The sequence below is a fragment of the Mycteria americana genome, chromosome 16 (genome assembly GCF_035582795.1).
Source record: "Mycteria americana isolate JAX WOST 10 ecotype Jacksonville Zoo and Gardens chromosome 16, USCA_MyAme_1.0, whole genome shotgun sequence".
NCBI classification, from domain to species: Eukaryota; Metazoa; Chordata; class Aves; order Ciconiiformes; family Ciconiidae; genus Mycteria; species Mycteria americana.
In genome coordinates this window covers 387,939-415,905 of record NC_134380.1, presented here as the reverse complement: position 1 = coordinate 415,905, position 27,967 = coordinate 387,939, and the positions used below count along the sequence as shown (strand labels likewise).

Genomic DNA, 27,967 nt, shown 5'->3' with positions numbered 1-27,967 from the left:
AAGGGAGTGAAGCAGTCTTTATTTTAATGAAGGCAAATGGCCAAACCATCTCCTGGACAAGGAATAAGTACTGTGAGATTCAGAGTGAAAGATTAAATCTGTCTGAACCCTCTTCAAAGGGCTTGGGAAGGAGCTTTCCTCGAGCCAAGGAGCTTCCCAGAGCTGTCAAATGAGTGTACATTGTGATGCAGACTTTCTCATGGAGGGCTCTCCTTAACAGATGCAACAAGGCATAAGGTATGCTCGGAGAACAGGAAGCTCTGAGTAGCACCCTGCCAGGAGGGGATAGCACTTCAGAGCGACAAAGGAAGGAGAAAGAACTTTCTTGTTATTTTTAGTCTGAGTCGTTTAATTGTGGTTTTCTTTTTTTTTTTTTTTTCACTTCTGTCTTTCACAAGCATCTGTAACTGCTTGGCTGAAACTAGATGTTGTGAATAAAGTATTTTATTATAATTGTATATTAAGACAGCTGCACTGGAAGGTGAGTTTAAGGCATCTTGGATAACAGCAAGGCACTGTTCACTGAAGGTTATAGTAGATGTTTCAGATGGGGGACCTCAGCCGGTACACTGTCTACTCCCAGGGCCTTCTGCTGCATGGAGTAGGTGGAGGCTGGCACCAGAGGGGCGGACCCTCTGACATGCAGCAAAACACTGGGACACATGCTTGGACTGTAAGGGTTTCCAGGGACCTTCTTACACTGGGCTGCACTGAAAAATGCATTTTTCTTCTCCTCCATTTGGAGCTTTCTGTCAGAGACTTCAGTTTTCAGTCCCAAAGTGGAAGGAGGCTCTGACTTCAGAGCAGTTTAGGCATGGCCCTGTGGATGTCTCATGTCTCCTGTTATCAGGATCTACAAAGCTTCCTATTCAACAGGAAGAAACATTAAATTGTCCTGGAAAGGCTCTGTGGTTGCTATCTGTCATCGACCAAAGGTAGGTTCCCTCCCAGGCTCCTCTGAAGTGCTCTGTGGAGTTTCCTTCCGTTTCCAGGTGCAGAATCTGGACCTGGATCAGAATAACCCTGCCAAATCAAGGGTGTCTTCTCCAGGTGCTGAAGCACCAAATTGTCTGGGACTGTACAACTTTAGCTTTGTTATAGTGGCTTGTACTTTATGTAGCCTTTTTTTTTTCCCTTGAAATTTTTGAATCCAAGAAAGGATTTCTATATCTCAACCATGGTCTGAGCTCTGCTTGCTGAGGGAACAAATGGTTTCAGAGAGAATAAATATGACTGGTTATTCTTCTAGCTTATAGCAGGTCTCTGTGGCTGCTGTGGAGACTGTTTTTTATGTGGGTTTGGGGTTTTTTTTTCTCTTATTTTAAATAACTTAGAATATCTCTCCTATGAGGCTTTTCTGTATTTTCTGAATAACCCTCCTATGCGGTTTCTCCTACCCACTGAGGCTGAGCCAGGCAGTGGAGCTGAAGCAGAGGAAAGAGGCTATCTACTTCTACTCAAGCATGCAGAAATTTGAGAGGAGAAACTAATAATAACTAGAAGAAGCACAGAGCTGTTCAGTGGACAGAGTGGGAGATGCTCGTGTTCTTTCATAGGTAGTGATCTGGGGGAACAAGTAGCCAGAAAGTGAGCGGAAGGAAGGAAGGGCTCCTCTCCATGCCCAGAGCATGCAGTATCCTCAGCTCTCCTCAGTTGGAGCCCTGCTAGCAGTTCCTTTGAGCTCTGCCTTGCCCGGGTGCTGCACGCACCCTGGGGACCCTGTCCAGCCACTTCCATCCAAGGATGCAGCTGCTGAGCCTCCGCCAACAGTGTCCTGCTGCAGGAGCTGGCTCTGATCCTCCCCCCTTTTCCAGGGTCCAGAGGTACCCAAACTTGGCCTGCTGCTAAACTCAGCTAATTGCTAGAGTGCTACATTGTGGTTTTTCCTTCAGGGCTAATGTTAAGTAGCAAATGTAGCACTGCGTTTTTGGTTGCACAGCGCTCTGCAAGGTCTCCCGTAGGCTGAAGCCCACAAATCCATGGTCTTGCTTTCTTTCTATAGGTGTAACACATCCCTTAGGCGTTGCTGTCATGCATCCTCCCTTTGGTTGTCCGTTCCATCATATGTCTCTCCTGCATGAGGTAGAAGACAGTCACTTATCTCAGCCATATGCTAAGCATATGTGGAAGCTCCAGGCATTGGGTTCACTGTCTGTTCTTTTAAATGTTGTATTTGGACATCCTCTGAGTGGCATGTCCTTCTGCAGCATTCTGACCTGTGTGCCCAACCAGTCGCCCTGCCAGTCAGTGGGCAGCATATCCCAGGGTGGGCTGGGGTGGGGGTATTCACCAAGCTCAAGGCTGTGGCTGAGCCCTGGCTTGGGTAAGAGCACAACAGAGCACCCCCCCGCCCCGCTCTGGGGCTGCAGGGGGAAGCATCGCCTTTCTGAAGGTGGGTGCTAGCAAGAGCAGGCTTTCTTGGCAGGTTCATGGCACTTTTAGCACTTCCATCATTGACGAGCAGTGGTCAGACAAGGTGCGTGCCCTTTCATGTGACAGGATTGTGGCTAAACATCTATGCAGCCTCTGGGCAGGGCAGGTCTGTGAGCAGAGACCCTGCGTGCAGGAAAGGCAGCTCATTTACAGGAAGACAGGTCTTAAAAAGCAGCAAAAGCAGTTTGAAAGCTAGCTAGAGGGAAAGCAAACTAAAGGGAAAGGGGACCATAGTTAAATTACAATAAGATGGTGAAAAACTGTTTGGCAGATCATACTCAAAGCATGGTAATCAATGGTCCCTTGTCAAAGGGATGTTTGCACCGAAGGAAATCCTGCAGGGATCTGCCCGAGACTTCATTGTAGTCTGTATTTCCAGTAATGAATGGCATGTTGACATTGAGAGTACTTATTCAAACGTTAACTTTAACTGAAGCTGGGAGAGAACATGGTGTGCCGCACAGAACAGGCTCAGAATTCACAATGATCCTGCAGCTGATGGCACACGCTGGAAGAGCAGGGTGCTGTTCAGTAAAGATGGATGCTGTTCAGTAAAGATGCACTTAAGGTTGGAGATTTCATCAGAAATAATTAAGTGACAAAGACAGGCAATGGAGCAGTTTACAGACAAAGACTCTGGAGGATCTAAAACTGAGTGTGAGCCAGCAGTGTTGTGCTAGTACAAAAACAGCCAGCATTTTCCGTTGTATAAATAAGAATGTTGTCTGTGAGGCATGAAGTAAGCCTCCAACTTTACAAGGAAATTATAAAGCCTCAGCTGGAATATTTTATCTTGTTTGGGCTTTAGACTTCAGGAAAGATGTGAGCCAGTTGGATAAAGCCCAGAAGAGAGTAGCAAGAATGATGGGAGATGTGGAAAACATGGCCTGTGGGCAAATGTTAAGAGATTGAGGCTGTCTGCCCTAAGAAAGCAAAGACGTGGATGGGGACATGAACGTAGGCTTCAAGCACATAAAATGCTGTTGCAGGGAAGACTGTTTGCAATGCCTGTCGTGACTAACGGTAAGACACAGTAACACACTTCAGTTGCAACGAGGACAACTCTAACTCTTCCTAGCTCTCTTAAGACAGTGAAGTGTGGGAGTAGGGAGTTGCCTGGGAATCTGTATCACTGGAGGTCTCTAAGAGCATGTTACGCAAAACCATGAAAAACCATGTTGGCCTTGTTTCGGGGCACAGCAGGGACAAAATGACTTCCTGAAATCCCTGTCAGGCCTGTTTTTTCAGTCTGTAAAGCCCAACCTATATGAAAAATATTTATCAATGTAGAGGATGACAAATGCCTGGGACTCACATAGGAGTTGTTCTTTATTTGGTATCTTTGTGTTTCCCCAGTTTTTACATATGTCACATCTAACTAGGCTGTTGTCACTCAACTGCTGATTTGCTTTTTCTGGCTAAGTCAAACAATCTTAATATGAGTTCAGAGGAACATTTACTGTGATTCATTTCATGCTTACCCACATGCAGCTGTGCTGAATATTCCCACTGTGCTTTGGGACAAATCCTGCTCCTCCCCGGACAGTCCTGCCCTCCTGCTCCCCAGGGAAAGGCAGGTTTAGCCAGCAGTGCGCAGGGCGGCAGCAGCTGGTGGGCTCTGCACCCCAGTCAGTCTGCTGGGATGGGTGCAAGCTGGGAGCAGGGAGGGGACACGGCCTTTGAAGAAGGTCGGCAAGCAAAATCTATACAAGTTTTGGTGCGGTGGGGCTCTGTGCTGCTCCCCAACTGAACCTTTTGTGTAGTTCTGCTCCCTCCTCCTGAAAACAGGAGGTGTTGGGTGACCGGTCCATCCAACAAATTGCCTTTCTGAACACGCCTGGCACTGCACAATGTCTGCTTCACCAAGCAACTGTCACCATTTGCTTCCTTCCTCACACGGTGCAGAAGCCTTTTTTTGGATTAAATAGGTTTTTTGTTCTTGGTGCTTGAGCTGTTCAGAGGTGGGAACTCAAGTATGCATTCCCATTCCTGGGGAGGGGAAATGGGATTTTAGGGGCAAGTAACATCTTGATTCTTCTGAGCTTTCAAAATACAACAGAACTCTCCCCCCTTGTGAGGCATTAATATTACTGTCAGCTGTTTCCAGTGGTTAGTGTCCTTCCACATTGTGATTATCTGCCTGTGCTATCCATACATCTTATCTGACCATAATAGTATTTCCACCATGTGTGGTGTTGTGTGATCTAATTTTCATTGTCTTTATGTGACAAACACAAGGAAATTTGTTCTTAACTGGAAAGAAATAGCATTTATGAGACAGTGTTCTTACGTGGAAAAAAGATGTTACAAAAATCTGTAATGAAAGAATTGGGGTGACTCTGTATGGAACAAACAGATTTGCACAGGTAGAGCCATCCGACAAAGCACATTCCTGTCTATCTCCACTTGATGGCACAACCAGATAAACACTCCACATTCATCATCCTTTGAAACTGGTTGGACTCAATCCTGAAACCACTTTAAAGGCCTCTGACCTGTAAAAGGTCTGCAGAATGAAGCCCAAGAGAATTTCAATATACCTAAAATTTGTTTTCACAGTATGGCCTGCTGTAGGAAGGTTGAGTCTGCATCAGTTACATTACAGTTAGGATGCCTGGCGTCTATTTTGTGCAACATCTAGAGACATCCAAGCTTGTCATGTCAAAACATAAGAAAGAGGAGAGAGATGGCAAGCCACTCTAAAAGGCCTGGAAGACCCTTCTCTGTAGCAGTCATGGTCCTTATTTTCCATCATTAAGTCTGCAAGGAGTCCTGTGCTGTCTGGAAGGGCAGTCAGGATACCTCTCCTGGGATCTGGAGGGTTAAGTGCATGTTTGCGCTCTCTGTTTAGAATCAGGACACCAGCGAGGAAGGATGATAAACTGAAAAGAAGTGTGTGCAAAGGAGCTCATGGCTGTCAGGCTGCCACCCATCAGAGTCCACAGCACTGCCTGGCCTCTAGGATGCTCACTCCTCTGCCCTTAGATAGGTTTCACCATCCTTATTGCTGAGCAGGGCAGAGTTTGATTTGCCTGACAAGGTACCATCTGCAGGGCAGACAACTCCATTTGAACGGGATCTTTCAGTCTCACCATTTATCCATGAAAAGAAATAATTACCTTTACCTCTCAATTGTCTTCCTGATGTAGGTGTCTAAAATAGCTAATGTGAGCTACACCCTGTAAGTGCCAGTCTCTCTTCATTGACTCTAAGGAGAACTTCAGTGACAATACTGACTCCACAGACAGGTGAAGCTGGCTGTGGTGAATCTCACCAGGGACCTGAGCTTACAGTCTAGAACTGAAGGGGAACTTCAAAAATGTCCTCAGTTTCTTTGCATGGGATTACTGCCCCTTACTACTCCCATAGCAGAATGCAGCCATGATGATGTCAGCAGGCAGAGAGTGCTGCACAGTGAAACAGTCTCTTCCTGTCAGGTCATATGGTGAGCACACCTCCCTTCACACCAAAATATCCGCCCTGGCTTTCTTCCCCAACGGTGCGTAGGATGCATAGGACATCTGTAAAATGCCACACCCCATTTCTACACTTAGTTCCTACAGCTGTTGCAAATACCCAGGCGTGTTCACACATGCACACAAACACACATCTGCACATGTACTCACTTCAGAGGGACAGCACTTGGGGGGAGATTCAGTGTCTGAAAGGCTGCAGTATTCCTGGGGGTTACTTGAATAACAGGAGCTGGAAGGCTGGGCCAACAGCTCTGCAAATCAGACCAGGGCAAAAATATTTATCTGGGGCAGGAAGCCTTGACAGGTTTAGGAAATATCAGAAATATCAGAAATATGACCTGTTGGCATAGCAATAGTTGAGGAAAGAAATATGTCTTTAGATACCTTCATTGCCCAAGTGCTAAGAAGAACCTAGGAGGCCACATAGGGCTGGCAGGAAGGCAGTGGAAAGGAAAGGCAGGCTCTGCAAGTACAGCTTCAGGGATGGAGAACACCTTTCCCATAGCACACTTTGCCTCATTCAAGGTAGTCACAGCATATGGCTTAGAGCTCGCTAGAGCTGCAGCTCAATGTTCCAGAGCTGTAAGCCCCACAGAAAGCTTTTCTACGTGCTAGAAACTACTAGGTCTGAGCTGAAAAAAAATGCATTTCTGTGTGCAGTACTCATAGGTTTGATTCAGCAGATGGAGGGGAAATACTTTTCTGCTGTTGGAGCAATGAATGGGAGACCAGTGGTTACTCTGAGAAGTAACTCTGTAAGGCTGAGAAGGTCCTTCCCAGACCTGCAGTATTGGCTGTTCCTCAGCACTCTGTCCCTGTGCCCTTGATCAATACTATTCTGCCTTGGATTTTTTTTACCCATCAAGTTTTAGATGTTAAAATCTCTTCCTAGCCAGTGTTTGGCTATCTCCACGCCCCTGCTTCCCCAGTTTCTCCAGCCTCAGCATTACTACCCACAAGCACACAGCCCCCTGCACTACCACAAGCCCTCTAGGACGTGTGCTCAGTCCATGTTGTCCACTGCGTGTGCCAAGGAGAGAGGAAATGGCTGTTTGAAGTGTGTAAGCAGGCCAAACCTCTTGTCCCCATCTCCTGAAGCTCCTGCTGCCCTGCAGAGGACATCTGGGCTGTAGCAATGGTGCTTGTGACACTGGATGGGGAGGGCCTGGTGTGCAACCCACCCCTCTCTGGCCTGATCCTTCCCAGTGGCCAAGAGGGGTTTGTAGGGATGGCTGCTTCTGCTTCCCGGGGATGGGGAACGGTATTGGCAGCTGGGGGTGATGGCAGCTGATGGACTGAGGGAGAAGGGGGACTGTACATCCCTAGATGGATGGGTTTAGGGGTCCTGTTTGCAGGCAAGGGAAGAAAAAAGTGTAGGAGGACTGGAGAGAGTGTAAAACACCCTCGTGCACAGCTTCCATGCTTCTTGTGAACCAACCTGGCTACCCATCGACTTCCTTCATTTGCTTCAGAAAAAGTATGAACACAAGTTTTTTGTTATTTCTTCCTCACCAGAACTGCACTGGCCTTTTTGTTGGCTTTACCTCAGCGAACAGTGGTGGGCTCCATCCCTCGAGTCCATCTGCACTCTCCTTGGACTCACAGGTCAGCTCCAGTGTTGACCTGGTTGGAGAAACCTGACATGAGGCCTCCAGAAACTGCCAGTTATCTTGTGGCCTTCATATTTCAAGTGAGCTGGCTCAAGTCCCAGCTTGATAAATATCCTAGTACTTTATGCACACCCCTCCATCTCCGTCTATGACTCAGGTGAGGGGTTGTTGTGTGTGGTCTTACTGAAGAAAAGCCAGTAAGTGTTTACGTGAAGTGCTGTAGACCTCTGTTGGCCCCTCAGGGCCTGTGGCCATTTCACCATTCAGCTGAGATTGCCTGCACCTGGCTGTGTACAGGGGTGTCCCTATCCGTTCCCTTCCCAAGACAGGTACCATTGCAGCAAGTCAGCGAGAAGCTCTGTTGTTCTTCTGGAATTTCAAGAAATAAATGTCCCCAGGCTGGTCTGGGTTGCAAAATCACTGTGTGTGAAGCTTTCAAAACCTTTCATGTATATGAGCTGATGGGAAGGCTGCGAATAGGAAGAAACCCTGTCTGGGAGAGAGGGCAAACAGACAGAGTGCTGACGTTTACATTCAACCCTGAGCACATCTGGACAACCTGCGGGTCATTTGGAGGCAGGTGCAGGTAAGGCGAAATCATTTCTGCCCTGGATATCTCCTACCTGACAGTCCCTGTGAAATAACTCTGTTTATTTCCCTTGCTGCTGTTTTGGGGGGTTGGCAGCGGGCTTTTAGCTGGCATTTTCAGAGCCCAAAATAGCACTGCTCTCCCCTGCCTGCATTTCTTTACAATGCTTCGCATTTGGTTCAGGCAGTGTTAGGACTGCTGGCAACTTCATGCAGCTTACTAGGGCTGAGCCTCTCCCCTTTCCCAGGACTACACTGGCATCATCTGAAACAAATGTATATTTCTGAACTAACTCCCTAGTATGACATTTTCTTATCAATAATAATTGTAGTTCTGTGTTGTGATTGCAAATGAGAGGAGACATGAATCCGGGCACAAGTGATGGGGAAGGACATAAAGACATAGGGTAGGACGGGTAAATGAAGAGGCAGAGAAGGTGAGAAGCAGTCAGGGTGGGAGGGTGGAGATGGTACCCAGTCTCTGAAAGGTGTAAAGAACTGTGGGCTTCACGTAGCCTCTTAAAACCGTCTTCTGTGCCTGGACAATACTTACCCATCTTTAAGAAAACTGGGGTGAGCAATCTCCTCAGCTTTGACATCCCATTAATCCTCTTTTCAGATGTGAGACTGTTGTAAGCCATGGACTGAATGGTGACGGCAGAGCAGATGGTACTGAGCATAACATGGACTGTAAGAGAACGTGGAAAAGTTTCCAGGCCACTCGGCAGGGGTGGCCTTGGTGTGTTTTCTGAAAGGGGAGCCCTAGGATCGCACTGCCATGCCGAGTTTGAAAGTACCATGTGCCCAGAATGCACAGCTACTATGTGGTTAACCATACGGTTGCTCAGTGTCTTTGGGAGTGGTTTACGACTGTGCGTGGGTGGTAGATTCAGCAGGAAAATATTTGATTATGCTGAAGAAATTCTCTGATGTGCTGCAGCTGTAATACCTCTCGCATTAGTCAAACAATAGCACTCCAGCTACCTTGTCCATCACATTAAAGATGACTTATATACTTATGACACAAGTGTGCGTGTGGCTTGCTGCCATCTTGCATTCTCAGCTGAGGTCAGCCTTACATGGTGTGTGCTTATTTCCAGGCTTTTCTTGTCTGTGGTGTTATGTCCTTCCCATTTACTAAACAGCTTTCTGTCTCCTGGAAAGCAGGAATTCTGCTTTCACGTTATCTTGATCCTAATTAAAGTCCATATATTCTCCTTGTCACAAATATCATTAGTAAAATGCCACCTGCAACAGCAAGTTCTGGGGCATGGACTTTCAGGCAGTCCTGAAATGTGTAGCTGCAAGCAGTTGTCTCCTTGAAAGGAATCTCAAGTCCAGCACTTCAGAGTTTTAGGAAAATTTTCTTGATCTGCCTGAAAAAATATGTATTACCTAGTATCCTCCTGGTACCACCAGCCAGCTTTTCTGTTTCTGTCCTTCTGGGGACCCTTTCCTGCTTATCTTGATTTATCTTTCACCTTTCTTCCACCGAAGTTCCTAACTCCAAGCAAGTCTCTGATCCAGCTGTGCAACTACTGCAACCTGCAGCCTGCCTACTGACCCCAGGAAGAGCAGAAACAACAGATTGTGCTTTTCTAGCCAGCACCCAGACAACAGCTGAAAACTCAGTGCCATAAACGCATTGCATTTCCCTCGCAAACCCAGTGCTTAGGGACCTTAAACATCCTATGGCTAGTGAGCAGCTGGGTTCTTTCCCTCCAGCATGGATGGGCACCAAACCAGTATCTGCTAAAACATCCTGGTCTGATGGTTAAGCACTGACACGTTTAAGCCCCGTTGGAATCCACAGCTGGAAACTCCACCAGTCTTCATCCTCCTTGTGTCATGTCCACAGGCTGTTGTCGTGAACAGTGCCTGGCACAACATGGGCAGATAAGAGACGGTCACAGTGGTTGTGGTCATCTTGTATGTGACACCTTTGTCATTAGGACGCTCGCTGGGTCAGAGAATACCCATGGAAACTCAAAGGAACTTCTGCGTGTTTTGAGGTTCTCTATCCTAAAATGTATCATTCACTACATTCATGTCTCATAGCTTCTGTGCAATGCCAGAGCGGAGAGCACTGTAACATTAGTATGTGGCAAGCTCAACTATTCTTTCCTAAGACACATAATTTTTGAGCATTGTAAGCACATGAAAAGGATTAAATTAAGAAGCACCAGGTGCAAAGGAAACCTCCCTACTGCACCATCGTGAGCTAGACCTTAATCAAGAATATGAAAGCAATTTTAATAATGCTGCATTTCACTGGGTAATTGGAGGATGACAACAGACTAAGTAGGAGAATTTTCTACCCTGCAATCACACAGTGATATTTGCATTTTCACTGATGCTGTTGTGAGTGGGGAAGGGAACTGGGTGAATACAGAGAGTGGCCAGTTCTCCAGAGGAAATGCATACGAGATGTATCCTGGCAGCCCAAGCACAGCCTGGAATGGATCTGGCTAAGGGTGGCACAAAGGCTATTAATAACAGTTGGTCATTTTGTAACTTTGCCTCCAACCTTTACCAAATCTTGAACTCTTTATTTTCAGAGAATAAACAAGACTTATTTTGTCTTTGCTTGGTTAGAAAGCAACCTCAAAGTGAGCTGAAAGCAAGCCATTTCTTTGAGAGGGAGGACCCAGTAGTTCAGCTAGGCTGGCATGTTCCTGGAGCTCCTGCCCAGCACACCTTGTCGCATCCCTGAGAGCCAGGGTGCGCATGTCAGCCTGGGGCTCAACAAAGCCAGATGCATTAAAGGGGCTCTCTCCTTGAAGACAACCAGTACTGCGATGCTGGAAGGCAGTGAGGAAGTTCACCGCTTGCAGGCAATTCTTGCCTCTTCTGAAGTGCTTGCTAGACCCGAAGTGAGAGATCAGTGGATGGAAGGAATATAACCACAACCTACTCTAGTACTTCCTCTGCGTAATATTTTTCCATCTCTCTGAGTCAGTTAAGGAGCTTGGAAGGATTTAGTCTGTGGGTTGAGGTTTTTCTTTCATATCTCACCAGCTACGGTCAACACCTACTCCAACTAAACTTATGAACTGCAGCTGAAATAGTAAGTCATCTGTGGAGACACCTAAGAGATGTCAAGCATTTTTATTACATGTTTTTTCTCGTACAGATAAAACTTTTTAGTGCCAGTTTCCCTCTGATACAGGATGCCCTAGCTAAAGGGTGCTATAGAAACCTGCCCTGGTAAAGTGGCCTAAAACCTAGAAAAACAAAGTGTGTCTCAGGAAGTGCTGGAAATAGCATTATTATCACTACTAAGCCTGCAATGAAGGGCTTGCTTTTGTCGCATGGTGTTTGCAAAAGGAGGGGCATGGTACAGGTCCCAGTGCTCATTTTGAAAGATCAAGTAAAGACTATTGGCAGCAGCTTTTCCCGTGCTGTTGAGGTAGTGACAAGCACCTCTACCCTCAACACATGGACAGAAGATTTCAAGAACTCTTGGATGGTGCCTGTCTCCATGGCACTGTTTCAGGACTGAGGATAAAAGCTGTGTGGCAGCCTCAGTCTCTTTTTTATTGAACTGCCTGTGGGATGGAGCTGGATTTCAGTTCTGACACTGCAACTCCTGCTGAACTAGTTCATGCACTACATGGTGCTCTGCTTTCAGCACTTGCAAGATTGAATCTCATGTTTCATGCAGGTGCAGAGAGATTTGCATCTGTCACTTCTGCCTGCTTTTCATGTCTCTTTTCATTAGGTATGAGGATGGAAGTAAAGGTCAGGGCCCTGGGAGGCCCATGGAGGAGCGTGACCTCGCAATGCAATGAGAAGACACCATGTAGAGGACCATGTTGCAGTTGAGAGGCTCATGCATGGGCTGGTTGTCTGGGCCTTTTGAGCTGATGTTACTATAGGTGACCCATATCGGGCTCAGTACTGCAGGGCTCACTGGACCAAAATGTTGGAGCACAAAGACGGAAGAGTTGCTGTGCTGAATCAGGAGAGTCCTCAGACTCTGGTCTGCAGGAGGTCAGGAGGGGAGAGCCAGGACGGTTCTTCCTGGCCTGGAGTCAGTTCTGTGAACTGACGCAGAGGTGAGACCTCCTCATTCCAGTGAAACAAAATCTCCCTGTGCTACACATCCTCTATGGAACAGGAGGAAAACATTTTAATTGTACTCTCATTCACCCACTCCTTCTGCTTCTAATGCTTTGAATGGTTTACTCCAGTCTCAGGGCACTGCAAGTGGTTTCCCCTCCTTAGATGCACAAACCCACACACTCCCCCTGCCTTTCCTTTGGGCTGTTTTCTCCCACACACAATATCAAGAAATGAAGTGCCATGAAACCCTTTCTGATTCATCATAAATGTGGGGAAGATCTTAGTAAGAAACGGGAGATAAGGTGCGAGAGCACTGACAGCACTTTGTTTTCGGCTGGCGAGGTGAGGTTTGCTTCCAGCAAAGCCAGCTGGAGCGTGGTGGCTTCAAGCAGCCTGGAGGTTTGGACTGGGGAGTGCAGTACTGCGCTGTTAAAGGAAGCCTGTTTCCAAAGCAGGGCTGTTTGCACTCCCTTCGACTCACACGTCCAACCAGTCTTTGCACTTTGGGGAGCCATGGACAGGCAGCAAACCTTGCTGAAAGCCTATGGAGAGGCAGTGGAGCAGCAAAGGAAGGCTAGGAGGTTTGCAAACTGTCTGCACATATGGGTGATTCCTACATGCCATTGGCAAGCACAAAGTGAATCCAAAAAAGATGAGGTAAGACTGTGCGGCCTGTTCTACCCTACTGTGAATATCACCTCTAATTCTGCATGTTTTCAGGAATAGTTTGGGAGAAGCTTGCAGGGTTTCTTCTTGTGTCATTGAGGAGGGACTTGTTCTGTTGCTGTTCTTCATCCATGTCGGTGACCTGTGCAGCCTGCGCAGCTTCACGTTATTCAGGGCAGAAACTGGGTTTGGAGCTGCTCAGCATTACAGGTTTATTGCAGTCAAAACCAAAACAAACTCCAAATCTATTTATAAAGACGTGAGATAGCACCAGCAGTTGTATGTCCAGACTGGAAGGCAGCTGCTTGGACGTCAGAGCGCTACTGGATTCATGGAGAAGGGACACAAAATTCCTTCTTCAGCTGCTACGCTTTGATCACAAAAATTGTCTGCATCGGGACCTCCTCAGAAGCTGTGTTTCTTGACTAACATGAAGTCCCAGAGTGTATGGCTCTCTGAAGGCCTGACACATCATGTCATTTCTTATTCTGCCAAACAGATGCAACGTGAACTTTCTTCCCCCAAACGCCACAGGTTTCCGCTTTCCTTTGGGAGGAAATGTTTAACCACATCTGTGAAAACCCTCTTTGGTTCTGTTGGCATGTACTGCTTGGGTCTTGTAACTGTTTTTCCTCTCACTACGTCATTTCCATTTGAACAAGTGGCTTTCTACTGCCTTGCTGTTTAGTAACTCATTTCCAATTATCTCCCAGGGCTGCAGGACTTCTTTCTGTTCACAGACCTCCTTTGCAGTCCAGAGAGTGACAAGGAAACTACTGATTATTCCTTCCCCTCATTGGCTAAATAGAATAATTAACATGTGGCTCATAAGGGAGGACAGAAATTGTCGGTGTTGGTCTGCCAGTGCTAAATTACACTCTCACAGAGAGTGAAAGGTTTTAGCTTGTCTCCAACATCCTCTCTGGAAAATTGGGTGGGATATAAAAATCTTGTCCCAAATCTGTGATCATTGTTTTACCACAGGGTTACAAGTAGTCTTCAGATTTTCCAAGCACCAGGATCAAAGGCTGCATTTGGTACTCCAAGATGAGGCTCTGCCTTGGCTATATCAAACAGGATGTTATCTCTCACCAATCCTTTTCTGGTTTTTTCTAGTTGTGGAAAAAATCACACCCTCCCCCATTCATTTCCAATCATGACTAAGCTGCAGAGAAATGGTAATGTTACAGTATTATCTTGGTACATAGAGTGGTTTCCAGTAGATGGCATTGCAGCAGTGCAGTCCTGATGGAGGTTAGTTCCTATCCCTGCTTGGGCTGCCGGAATAATCCCTCTGTTACTCTGTGCACAGAAGTGGATTTTTTTTTTTCTCCGAGCACTCAAAATAAATGGGCTTAAAAACATTCTTGTTCTTTTCATTTCCTATCCAATAAAAGATGTTTTTTCTATTTTAGGCATTTTTATAGCATTTCTTGTTTAATTTTTCAATGTGCAGAACTCCACAATCACTTCATTTTAGAAAATTTGTCAAGACACTGAGTGTTTTGGATTGTATTCACAAATATGCTAAGCACTGGGCACTGCTCTTTCATGTATAGAATTTCTGCCCTCAAGTTATGCACTCTGGGCTTTCTGTATGGCACAGGGGAAGAATTAGGTACTTCACACCAGCTCCGCAGCAGCTAGCAGGCAAAGTAGAGACCAGTTACAAGAAACAGCTGGTAATTTTAACTGATTAATTACATTTCAAATATATTTTTTTGGTTTTTAGGTACATTCCTCTGTACGGTCTCAAAAAAAGCACAAAAATAGACAGATATGCTTGCATAAAAAACCCATAAGCCAAATATGAAGGTAACTTTTTACTGCTAATGTCAAAGTCAGTTCTGACAAAAACATGTTACCCCACTGATTGTGCTTGGGCATAGCAAGAGTGGACATCACAACCTCTCCACACAGATCTCCAAAAGCCATTCTTTAAAACACTTGTCTTCAAGTCAACTCACATTATTCATTAATCAACAATTTACATTAGAAAAAAAAAATCTACTGGAAACATAGGTAGCATATTCTATTGTTTACCTTTGCATTACAATAAATGTAAATTAGAATTTGACTTTATTTAACCATGCACTCGTGTATTTTAAGCCAAGACAAGCTGACTCATAAAAGACAACTCTTAGCATTTGATTTTCCTTCTGTTTAGTTAAAACACATTCCAATTCTTCCTCATTGACCTAGCACGGAATTTATTAACTTACTACCCGATTCACAAAAAGTTGAGTAAAATTTACACATTCCCCATGATTCATCAAAGCTTCTAGTCAACCAGGTTTTGCACTTGCAAGGGAAAAAAAAGCTCCAAGTATTTTTCTTTGCAAGCAAAAGCATGCTGTGGCTTGGGGAGAAGAGGAGAGCGGGAAGCAGGGTGTGTGTCTCAAGGATCTGGGCATCACAGGTGTGGGGGATGGCACCTTCCCCCCTTTGGGATCCGTAATCCTGAGTCCTTTCCTGAAATAAGGAACCTAACGCAACCCTTGAGGACATCTGTATGTCTATATAGGTGCATGAATGTATATATAAAGAGAGATAAAGCAGTACTCCCTTCTTTACCCAATAGGCCTTTTATGGTTCTTAAAGCATGTTAGCATCCTGTTTGTTGCTCAAATAAGCACTCTCCCAGGACAGGAGGCCTTATGTGCCCCAGTGGAAGTGCTGGCTGCCAGCCCCTCAACTGTTAGCCCAACGGCTCGCTCAGCCTCTCCTGCCCCGTTACCGCTTGACCACATTCATCCAGAATACTGAGAGATATGCAGGATTTCAGGCTTTGGCAGGTGTAGATGGCTGTTTCTTGGGGTTTTGGGAATGACAATTTCAAATAAAAGGGGCCAAAGGCCTTTGACTTGGTTACACTAACTTCTTATATGATATTGGCAGGCAGTCAGTATTATTTATTTAGTTGGTACCAATATGTTTATGCAAAAGGAATGGCACTTGGGCTTTCTAGCTGGACTTCTGCAGAAGTTGCTGTTCTAACTCCCCTGTCTGCTGTTTGCAACTTTTACAAAGTTTTGCAATTAAATCTTCTATATTTAGCATGTGGTCAAAAATAATTTTCCACTTGCTGAGAAAATGAGCAGAATGCTTAAACTACAGAGGAAACAGAGAGGGGAAAAGCAGCAGCAGTCTTTTGAGTGTCAAAACTGGTGTGACATACATGTGCATATCCTAGCTGCTAAAGGACCCAAGTGGAAAACAGGAAATTTGCTAGGGAAATAGCTTTTTTGAGGAAAAAGAATGCTATGGTCTGTGTATATGTCACTAAAAACCACATCTTTGAGTCATTCACAGCTGCATTTCATGCAGAGAGCAGGGGCACTGCCACTGCTTGGTCCTTGTTCCCAGGCTGAGGGCCACGACTGGCTGTGCTGCAGCTCCGTGTCCGCAGTGGGCTGCAGGTAGGACCCTGCGCTGGGCTTGATTTAACTACACCCAGAAACGCTGTCTGGGCAGATCGTGGCAGCAGCTTACAGGCAGTGATCTGTGCGTACGGCTGCATCCCTGCTTTCTTGAGCTCGGCCCTGGGGCAGACCTGCACTGGAAGAACCAGTGATGCAGCTCCCAATCTACTCTGTTTCCACCCATCCCAGCTGGCTGCCAAGGGAGCCGGGGCTGGGAAGCGACAGCAGAATGAGGTGGGAGGAGATGGGGTGTGCAGGGAGGTGCAGGCACCTTCCTCACAGGGTGAGAACCTGGTTCAGAGAACACTGAGGGTCAGACCCATTTGTATGTGTGTAACAGACGTAACTCTGATGAGTGTGCAAGGCCTCCATCACACTTACATTGATGTTTCCCTTCAACAGAAACGACCTGGGAGCGGCCAAGCAGTGTGCCTGGGACTCCAAAGAGCCCTGTGTCACAGAAGAGTTCTGCAGGTACTGTTTGATGCTGTGCCTGACCACTGCATTGGGTGAATCTGCTTCTCTACCACTCAGCAGAGCAAAGGAAAATGCTGTGATGGGATGTATATTTAATGTACACGGTCATGTGAGTGTAGCAGAGTAAACGTGGTGGGGCTTTCCCTTCTGATACATCTTCTCGCCTGCTGTTTCCCTACGGATGCATCTTCTGGCTGGTTGTCTGAATTGTCTGCTCAGAGCTGAGATGGCTCCTTCCTTGGAGCATGGAGGCAGATGGTGGCCCAGCGAGTCAGCGGGGCTGCCGGCTCTGGGAGGGAAGGACAGGCTGCCTTTCCCAGTCCCGCTTTCTGCCAGGGCAGGGAAAGCAAAAAGCTGCAGAGAACATGGGCTGGCTATAGCTCTTCCACGCAGAGCACATGTGCACAATGAAGCGTTTTAGCAAGTGGTAGCTACAGGGTTGACCACTTCACCTCTGTCCTGACTTGAAGTTGCAGGGAATCAAGCAACAGAGAATCAGCTGCATAACTGTACTGAAAAGCTTTGGGTACTGCAGAAAGACAAAGCAAAGCAAAAATTAATCTAGAATAAAAAGTATTAAATGTAAAGGCCATTGCTGCCAGCTGACTGTAAATAATGCAGTCTAGAGGATGTTTTTCGTAGAAGTTTTTCGACCTGATGCCCCTCTATCAGCAGAGCTGAGTGGAAAGTATGCTTGAAGATTGTGCATTTTGTTGTGACCAAAGGATTTGTGATGTAGTTGTGTATCTTGTTTTAACCTTACTTTGAGCTCAGTATATTCCAAAAATAAAGCACCCTACAGCTGTATACATGAACCATAAACATCTTACAAGGCTTACTTTCTTGACATGAAAAGCCCATCTCTATTAAACCAGTGCTTTTTACATACCCTACTTCTTCAAACGCATCATTTTGCCAAACAGCACTCCAGGAACTGTTTTGAGTTTGGGGGGGGTCTCTTTTTCTTGGCTCTTTCCAGCTCAGTAACTCCTGTCGTAATTCCTGATAAGAGCCTGCTGCAGGATCCTGAGGGTGGAGTGGACCCATGGGCTGAGCTTCTGTAAAGACTGGTTCTGGGGTCTTTCTGGGCTGGAGCTAACACATCACATTGCCAGCCTGTTGGGATGGGGAAAAGCATCAGTGGTTTCTTAGGCTGGAGGCAGTGAACACTGGTGACTCAAAAAAGCACCGTGATTTATAGCTGTATATTCAATTATGTGATTAGTTTTTAAAATGTGTAGTTATTCATTTGCTATCGGCAGCAAGCTTGCTAACTCTCCATCTGTTCTTACAGTGAATGGCTACCACATCTCTGGGACCCCAGTACACCAGCTCGACTCTGGTCATATGAGCCTCCGAAAATCCAGTGGGGACCCCCAGGTAAGTTCTGGGGAAAAAGCCAAACAGTGGTATTCAAGAATACCTCACTTAAGTAGTTTAGGAATCTGCCCAGAGCAGGAGATCAAGAAGCATTTTCTTTTAGAAACTATCCGATCAGACAGATTTGTTGCATCTAGAATAGTGAGTCTTTGTGTCCAAGTGGTAAAACAGTACAAAATGCCAAGATACTTTGGATTTTTTTGTCCTATCAATCCTTTCTGAAAAATCTACCAGGCCACTTCAGCCACTATTAACAACCCTACAAATTTCCCTGCCACTCCAGCCTGAAGCCTGGGCCTGTCTCCAGCACAGTCCTCTCTCTAGACTTGCACATCTGCCCGTGTCTGTATCTCATTGTATTTTCTTGCAGCTCCAGCTTTCCCTCCCAAAGACAGTATTCACAAAGAATTTGTCTGAAAGTTTTTTCTCAATTACTTCATCCATTCCTGCATGTCCATTTACAGGCCCTCCTCTGTGCCTTACATAGCCCGTGCCTCACCCATCTCATCACCACGGGGTAGTGTTCAAGACGCTGACTCGTGGACAGCTGTTCTCCCCTGCCTGTTTGTCCAAATTTTCAATCAATATGCCTGCACTTTTTCTTGCACCACTTCATGTCCCTGGGAGAGTCTTCCCTGCAGGACTGCAGATGCAGCACAGGGCCCTCTGCCAGCTCCTCCCATGAAACTCTTCGTTCCCTGCCAGAACAGCAACAGTTGAAGAGCAGGTGGGTTGCACTCCCGTTGGGTTGTGCTTCCCTGCCCGCTGGCGTTTTTCCCCCAGTGGTACCAGACCTGAGTTCTCCGTTTCATTTCTGTATTAACTGGTAGGTTCTTCTACAGTGCAACTACTGAAATACTCCCCGTGAAATGCATGTTTGATTTGTGTGCTGCGACCATGCTGACCTGGGTTGTCTGTTGCTCTCAGCGTCCCTCTGATGCTCCCTATTTCTTGGTCTAAATTTTGTGTTGTCTGCCAACTGTCCCTCTTTGCCTCAACCCACTTTCTCACCCACTGCCTCCTAGGTAGTGGCCTTCAGCCTTGCCCTCATGTGTGCTGTTTCAGCTAAGTCAGCATTTCTGGTTTTGCTTGCCCACCAGTGGATTCATGGCACCTCCCATGATACAGCCCAGCACTTTGGACTCCCTGTTCCTTCCACATCCACATCAAACATCTCGCACTTAACTGTCCCATGCTGCTTCTTCTCTGAGCTGTTTGCACAGGCTAAGGCAGAGCATGTGGTCACCAAAACTACGTTAAAAGCGTTTCAGAAACTGAGGTAGTGCATTACCAGACACTCCTGTCCACATGTCTGCTGTGAGTCCCTCAGAACCTGAATAAACTTGCAGGCTGTGACTTCCTTTAAAAAAAAGCTATGTTAATCCTTGTGCAACAAATCTCATTTCTCAAGGTATCTGATTCACAATTTGCAGTTGGCTTCGTACACAAGTCAGATTAACTGGCTCCCCCAGAACTTCCTTTGTAACAACATTTGCCACTGTCCATTTTTACGGTGCTGAGTCTGACTCAAGTTTATAGCCATCTTTTTGGTCAAATTCACATCTGAGATACATGGGAAGTCCATTGCCATGCACTGGTTTGCTCAGCTGACTCAACCATCAGACTGACAAAAATCCCTTTCATGACTTTTCTCATTCACTTCAACAGCCTCCATGATACTTTCTTTCCATTGCTCCTTTATTACAGGTTTTTCCAAATTGAAGTCCTGGCTTCATTCCTGCTTTGAACCTATAACTAGTTCTGAATCTATAACTAGCTGCTGGTGCCATTAATTCTAAGAGCAGCTTGTGTCCACGCCCGCTTGGGAGCCTCCTGGGAGTTGTGGCTGCTTTTGCAGAAGAGTCCTTAGTAAGGAAAACATCTGACTGTAAACTGTTGGTTGCAAGAAGCTGTTCTCTACACCCTCAAACTCTCACACACTTTGGCCAGTCCCTCTCCTACTTGCCTGTCTTGGGCCATCCCAAGCTGCTTTGCCTTGACTGCCTCCTTGTCTGTTCTTGGCACAGGCGGTCTCCTGCTGCAGAGCAGCTTCCAGGCATTCTCCGGGATGCTTTCTTAGACCTGGGTAGCAGCCATCATGCAAACAAACGCTGGCAAGATCCCTCAGGCAAGCTCAGCCACATTTCTTGGAAACAGGTCAAGGGGGGAAAAGCCACAACTGAGAACAAAACGGAGCTGTACTGTGCTGGGCGCAGGGCCAGGCCTTGTTTACGGCTTCCTAGAAAGCAGCTCAATGCTGCCCGTTCAGGTTGTCAAAACTGCCACAAAGGGAGCAGCAGCACAGCCCACCGAGCCGGCGTCCCGCAGGCCAGCAGCGGGCCCGTGTGAAACCGCACACGTTCGGCCCTGGGCACGTTGCTGCTGCTGTGACTTCAGCTGGACGTCGAATTTCAGGTCGTAGCCCAAAGGCCGCGCGCTGTTCTGAGGCGCTGCACGAACACCGGCCGGCCGGGGAACGCTCCCCCCACCCCACGCGTCCGGCCCTGCTCGTCTGCGCGGCGGCTGCTGTGGACGCGGTGCCAGGGCCGTGGGACACGGGGCTGGAGTCCACGGCGCAGCCCAGAGACTGCTGCCAGCAGCGGACTCGCACGCTGCGGATCAGCTCCCGCTGTCTCCGAGCCGGCAGCCCGCGGGCGGCCGGGGCAGGACCGCACCGGGGCCGGGGTGCGCCCGCACCTCCCCGGCAACGCGGCTCGGCCCCGGCCACCCCCCGTAGCCCGGCGCGGCGGAGGCGAGAGGCGGAGCGCCGGGCCGGTGCCGCCCGCGCCCCGAGGGCTCGGCCGGCAGGCGGTGGGGCCGGCGGCCCACCTCGCCCGGTCGGGAGCGGCCTCCGCCGCCCGGCCCGGCCCGGCCCGCCATTGGCCGCGCGGGCGGGCGGTGGCGAAGGGAGGCGGCCCTGGCGGACGGCGGCGCCGCCTCCAGCTCCCCCCCGAGCCGAGCCGAGCCGCGCCGCGCCGAGCCGAGCCGAGCCGAGCCGTGCCGAGCCAAACCGAACCGCGCCAAGCCATGGGGTCCGCGTAGCGCTCGCCCCGCGCCCGCCATGCTGGGCTCCGAGAGCGGCCGTGACGATGCGCCCCGTTTGTCTCCACAGACCCCGGGGTCCCCGGCGGCGCCGCGGCGGCAGAGCAAGGAGAGCAGCCTGACGGTGAGTCCGGCGGGGCGGCGGGGCCGGGCGGCGCGGGGGTGCCCGCCGGGGGCGGCGGGGGCTCCGTGCTGGGCACCGGCGGGCGCCCGGCCAGTGGGGCTGGGGGAGGCGGGCGGGCAGAGCCTCCAGCGCGAGTAATTTTGGTAGCAAGTCCGGGGCCCAGGGAGGCTTTGGGATCTCCGTCCTGGGCAGAATTCCAGTATCATTTTCCCTTTGATTCCGGTGGTTCTGGGATGAGCAGGAGGTAAGGACAGACCGAGGAAGGCGAACACGCGTGCTCCAGAGATGCTGGCTGTGAACCAGGTGTCCTGAAAAAACTTCCTCACCTGGTAACCTTCCCCCCCCAACAGCCTCTGTATTTGGAGAAGCACTGAAAGGTTCGAGAAATACAGACTGAGGAGATGGGTCATTGCCCTGCCGGGGCAGAATCTTTATTTTTTTCTCAAAGAGGTGTCAGAAGGTATTTTTCTGTGCCAGAGTGTCCAAACGAAGATTTCTGGTGGGAAGTATAGGCAAAGATTTTAGGTTTCAGTATGAAGTTAATCTTACATTTGCTTTTAATTTTAGTAATTAAATATAGCTGACTCAATTAAGATGTTCTCAGTATCATGTTTACAGACATTAATACCTTTTGTATGCCTGGTGACTTCATCTGGAACACAGTTTGCACTTCTGGACTCCTCAGTGCAGGACAGATGTTTAAAAACAGGGAAGAAATCAAAATAGATTAATGAAAGTGGCTGGAAATAGAAAGGTTTATTTCAAAGGAAATAATAAGAAGATAAATGAGCAGATAAATGAATTGCAGTGAGAAATGAGAGGCAATAAATACACTTACAGCTGCAAGCATTGGCAGGGTATAAAATCCACGAGAACAAAAGGAATAATTTAATGTTATACATCATTGTTAACTGTTACTGCGAAGAGGAGGTTGTTGTCTACATCATCACACGCAGCCTGTTGATTTATCCGTCAGTGAGCTCGATTCCTTGGGTTTCTGGTGACAGGGACGAGGGTTCGAAAGGAGCACGTACAGGTGTCTCTGACTTGCCGTGCAGGTCAGTCATTGCCGTGTAGGTACAGTTTTCTCGGGGAAAAAAAAAATCTTCAACCATTTACTTGGTTATCAAAATCAGTCGTTACAAATGAAAAATGTGTTGTTACTGTTAATTAGTGTATTGAGGGAGTGGTATGTCATGAAGTAAGTATAAATCTGTTGGTTTGGGCAGATTTGCAAATGTCCTGGGGAATCAGCTGCAGGGCCTCCAAGGCCACAGCGGCTGGGGCTGGAAACGTGTCTGGAAACGTGTCCGACCACCCGGGTCAGAGGGGCAGGAGCAAACCATGGGTTGAACATGGTGTCCAGAGGGACTAGACGTGGTCCTGGGGTGGGTTGCACTGAGTTGCAGGGCGCAGCACAAGAGTGACAGCGCTTGTGTTCCTGAAATACTCGCTGCTTACAGGGGCGAGGACTCGGGCTGTTCACTGAGGGTGGTTTTCACTGTCATATTTGCTGGCCCGTGTGCCATCTGGTAGCATCTGCAAAGCAAGAAAGTGTTGTGTGTTATGTCAGGGTCACTGGGTGTGCGTTTCTCCAGCAGAAGTCCGAAGCTTTCAAGTACGATGCATCAGACAGACAAAAACAAGCTAATTTTAACAGCTGTTTGCTCCAAGCCATTGCCTGCATCAAGGAAGCATTGTGAAAAACAACATTCTCATATGGAGTGTAAACTGTACAGCAATGTAAATTTTCCCCCTGTCTCCTAGGAGGTTATATTTGTTCAGTGCCACTCAAACTGATGTCGGGATGTTCTGGTTAACAGAGCTGCAGGGCATGTCCTTAGCTTGCTGTCAGATGGTTTTTCTTGGTCTGTAGCAGTGCTCAGGCAGAACCTCTTCTTGCAGAGGGGAATTTTGTGATCAGCTTCGGGGCTCTCAGTCCAGCAAACCTCCCCCCAAACTGAAATTCTGTGATACGCAAATGGCGGACATCAGGTCCAGTTGCGTCCAGCCTGACCAGCGGCTGCAGCCTAGCTGTCTCTGTTTCACCGCTTTCAGCAGAGGAGTGGGAGTTCGTTCCCATCTTCCTAGGAATGCATCTGCCTCCTCTACATCCAAATAGCCATTTAGGAGCATGGCTTCTGGAAAATCTGAAGGCAGGTGGGAGCTGGAGTATTTCTCATCTACATGCACCCAACAAGAAGAAGAGGATGGTGTTTTCTCTTTGGTAAATGAATGTTACCAACACTGTGTTATCTGTTTTCTTTGGAAGGGAAACCCCTGCTGGGTTATATCAGAGGCTGTTATGAAACTGCTGCTTGCACAAATTATTGATGCTCACTTAGGAAGCAGCAGTGCAGGTCTGTGGTCAGTGCTCTGCTTTGATTTTGCAGTGAGTTTCAAGGTGCACTCATGAGTTTTAGGCTGGCTGGTTTGCTGTCTGATTCCTGAAGAGCTGTCTCTCTGTCCGTGAGTTCCTGTGGAAGCTGAAGCTCCTTTACCATAGGGAGAGTTAAATGGAGAAGGTACAGGGGGATATCAACTCAGGGACAGAGCTATGTCTCACTTGAAGAGCAAGAAACCTATCTGATGATACGGTATTTCTGAGTGTGGGTTTCTTTCTGAAGAATGCTCTAGTCCCTTGTCAAGATACTGCATGACTTGGAAAATGCTGGCATTTGTATTGCGTATGTTGGATGCATAAATGAACACGTGCTGCAGATGGGAAGCGGGCAGCCTACATGCAGTAACTTGGTATTTTCTGCTGCTGTGCTCTGCGTCTGACACAATGTGATGAACACAGTATGAGGCTGCGTGTTCAGCACCGTTCTCCCCTCTGCCCTGGGGCTGACTGCGTGGCAGAAACTGTCAGAAATCCCCTGCTTTGGCAGGCACAGACCGAATCATCTCTGGACCTTTCTATAGATAGACCAAATAAAGAGGGCTCCTAAACACTTTTGGCAGAATCTTCCCTTTGAAATAGGAAGCGTATCAATTGACTTTGTTAACGTTCAGGACTTCAGTTGTCTGTTCTCCCCTTCTGTTGTACCGTAGCTGCATCATCAGCCTGCCAGCGCTAAAACCACATGCAAACTTGTGATGCTGAAGCTACCTAGATGCAGTCTAGGCATTCCTGAGCTTCCCTGTCTGGGTAGAGTTAAAACTGCCCAAGCCTTTGTCTGTGCCTAAGCTCTTCTGAGATCTCCTCCAGCCTTTGCATTTGGCTGTTTTGCCCAAACGGTCCCATTTGGCAGGTGAACGCATTAGATGTAGTGGAGCTGGCTGTTGTACTTTTCAGGTCTCAGCTGAAATTGTAAAGCAGATACTGAAGTTAGGCAATCTGGCACAGCTGTGCTGTGTTTAAGGTGCTGTGAATGTGCAGAAAGCAGGAAAAATAATCTGCATTTTTAAGTTGAAGAAATGAGCAAGAATGTTGCCCCACTTTAGTCACTTTAGCACGGCACAGTAAGCTCACCCACTGTCTGCTCGTTTATTTATATAGTGTCTTATGTAATAAACATGTAGTTGATTATCTAAGCCTTGATCAAATTATTCTTGTTTTATTCATGTTGCTTGGCAATGTCTCATTTAGTGTGGTGGAGTGCTGGTACCAACTTCAAAGCCTGCAGAGGACTTTGAAATCCATGAAATGAATGTGCGTGTCCAACCCAACAAAGTTTCTTGCTCCGGTGCACACTGCTATTGTGCAGTGATCTGTCCTGTGCACTGGTCTGCCTCCCTGGGACTTTTCTTCTTCTGTCACCCTTTTGCATCTCAGACGTAATCAAGAGTCACCTACAACATCAACAGCTCATTTTGCCATCACTGCCGATGTACTTCTGTGAAACATGAGGTGGAATATTGAGCTGCTAAGAGTATAACTGCTTTTGCTCATCATCAGGATACAGGCAAAAGTATTTTAATCTATTTATTGAGTTTGGTACACAGCAGGCTTGTCAAGAGAAATGCATCACTATTTGTTGCTCGCCTGGTTTTCTTCTTCCCCCGTCCCGAGCTTTGTTGTCACCATGTTTTTCACAGCCTGTCTTCTCTGACTGCGTACCTTCAGCCTCGGCGATCCAGTGGCTCTCGCACAGGTTTTATGGTGCTGCTCGTGTCCAGTGGCAGCTGGAAGGACAGGCTGCTGTCCTCTGGCATCTTTGCTTAGCTTACGCTTGGAGTACGCCTTGCTGGTGTCTTGTCATTAATGTTGCTTTGTTGCAAGCTGACAACAGCCATTATTTTTATTAATGAAGAGGATGGATGAGGGCTTAATATCATGGTGAGGCTGATTATCACCTTGGCTGTCCCAGCGGAGCCTGTGCAAATGTAATGCGGGTCATAACGCCTTGTTTTCTCTTAAAGTTCTGTGACTCCATCATTAGCTGAGATATGTGTTTTAATTTGCTTTGTTTCTTACTGGCAATTACAGCTGTCATAGTCAGCTTCTGCAGGCTTTTGTTCAGACCTTGCTGGCCAGTCAGCGTTGTTGAAAGAGATTAGCACTGCCATGGTCTATCCTGTTGTTTGAATTTGGACCTTGCACGTAGCCTGACCGGCTGTCAGGGATGTGATCAGTGCGAGTAGCGGTCCCTCGCGTGGGGAGGGGTCATCACTGGCTGTGGGACTGATAGAGCTATTTAATGCTGCTAAACGTCAGGACGTCATCGTGAGAGGCTTTGGCTCTCTTTAGCATCAGTCAAAAAGCTCATCAGTGGGACTAAGCTGGGGAACCAGAGTGCTTTATTTTTCAGCTATCTTTGATTTTAGAAACAACAAAAGGAGCATTTCAGAGGGAGGATTGTGGGGGGAGTGAGATGTGGTCACTCCACTACTGGCATGCGGCCATGTCCTGCTCAGTGGCAGCCCGGTGTTCCCCTTCCTCCTGGCAAACCCAGGTTTTAGAAATGTTCGGAAATACAGATCCAAGAGCTTTTGTTTAAGTATAAGAAATCTGTGGTGATGAAAAGAAAGAAAGAGTCACAGGATTTCCTATGCAGTCGCATGTAATATTTCTAGAGTTTTGAAAATTTTCATGCCCCCTCCAGGACTTTGTGTAGAAAACTGTAAGTTCTCTTAAGTTCTGTTGACCACACAAATAAGCCTTTTTTTTTTTTTTTAAAGATTGCAAAAGCTTCTGCATTTTATTTTTTTAATTCTGACACTAATTTCCTTTTAAACATGATACTAGACCCAAATGGCCTCATGACTTTTTCCAGACACTTCAGCATCGTTTCTAGACAATTAAGTATAAGCTCCTGAGAAGTGAAGAATGTTTGATTTATTCATAAAACTTTGAGTCTGATGATACTCTTTTGAGAAACCCGTGCACTAACCCTACTCTCGTCACCTGTTGACATGTGTACTCACTGTTCCTCTTCTTGCTGTGTGCGTGGACGTGGTGCGGTGCGTTCGGTCCATTGCAGTGGGACACCTTCACCAGTCCAAGCATGGGCATTTCCAGTGACTCTGTGTTTATTTCTTCAGGACATTAGGGATGTATCGGAGAGTCTTAAAGTTAATAAGGAGCTTCCAACTGACACAGATTTAGTTTTTGTGAAACAGGTGCTGTTTTTAGCAGGAAATACGCATTTCCCTTGCAGTTTCCCTTTGCAGATTTTTAAGCTGCGGGGAACAACTCGTGTACCACTGTACGTGCTCCCCGCTGCACATCACCTCTGTGTCCTGGTGCGCAGTGTGATGATGCCCTGTCTCCTGGTAAAGGCTGCAAAACACACTTAGGAGGTGCCTATTTCACCGCCCTTCTCATTATCCAGTGTGACGATGTTGGGCCCTAGAAATCTGCCTTGAAAACACTGCTGTCTTCATGGGAAGCATTTGGTCCTTTCCCAGTTGAAATAAGTTGTCTTGAGCAATGCAAAACTCCGCTTAGCAGTGTGTTTCCACAGGGGACCTCCTAACTATTCTCTGTAAGACCACCAGTAAGAGGTTAGGTGGAAACCAGAATAGCTTCTCCTTTCACCATTGCAGTATTGGTGCTCCTGATGTGGAGATGCGAATCATTTCCAGCATCCCTAAAACTTCCACCTAGTCTCTTTACCTCCTTTGCCTTCTGCCACTAACTATTTTTAACTTGAGCTAAATCCTGAGTTCCTGTAGCTTGGCAGTCTGCTTTCAAGAGGCAGCACCTTGTCCTGGATGCCCACGAGGTGTGTTGTGTAAGCACACACGGTAGCTGTGCACAGGGCGCTTTTCATGCAGGCTGCCAGGCTGGAGAGGCTGGGGGTGCTTCGGGGATGGAGATGCTGGAGGGGCTGGAGTTGCTGGGTGGGTTGGAGATGCTGTAGAGGCTGGAGGGTCTGGAGAGGCTGGAAAGGCTGGCGTCCAAGTGACCTGTGGCTGTCACCCGAATTTTTTTATTCAGTGAGTGTGAAATGAAGCATCAAAGCCAGAAATCCTCAAAGCCAGAAGCTGTTTAAACCTGTCTTGACACCGCATACCTTCGCATGGTTCTTATAACATTGTCATTGCTGACAATACTTTATTTCCCATATCTCCCCTGCTCTGGGAGGACGAGCTGCAGCGTCACTCGCTCACGGGAAGCAGTTGGCCCGCTATGATACGTGGCAGAGCAATTGTGCGCAGGTTCTGAGGCCATCTCATTTTTTTAAGGCGAAACTACAATATATTGTGTTATTTGAGAAATAGTGTGTGGCTGTGACA

The 27,967-nt window shown here is 47.5% G+C and overlaps 1 protein-coding gene across 3 annotated transcripts in view; it reads left to right on the top strand.

Annotated features, from left to right (window-relative positions):
• The window catches only part of GAS7 (growth arrest specific 7), a 108,329-nt gene that overhangs the window by 45,752 nt on the left and 34,610 nt on the right, over positions 1-27,967 (top strand). For all 3 annotated transcript variants that reach the window (XM_075518732.1, XM_075518733.1, XM_075518731.1), the window contains exons 3-5: positions 16,663-16,734; positions 18,032-18,117; positions 21,230-21,283. In XM_075518732.1, the coding sequence (XP_075374847.1) occupies positions 16,663-16,734; positions 18,032-18,117; positions 21,230-21,283 (212 nt within the window). The remainder of the gene's footprint in view (positions 1-16,662; positions 16,735-18,031; positions 18,118-21,229; positions 21,284-27,967) is intronic.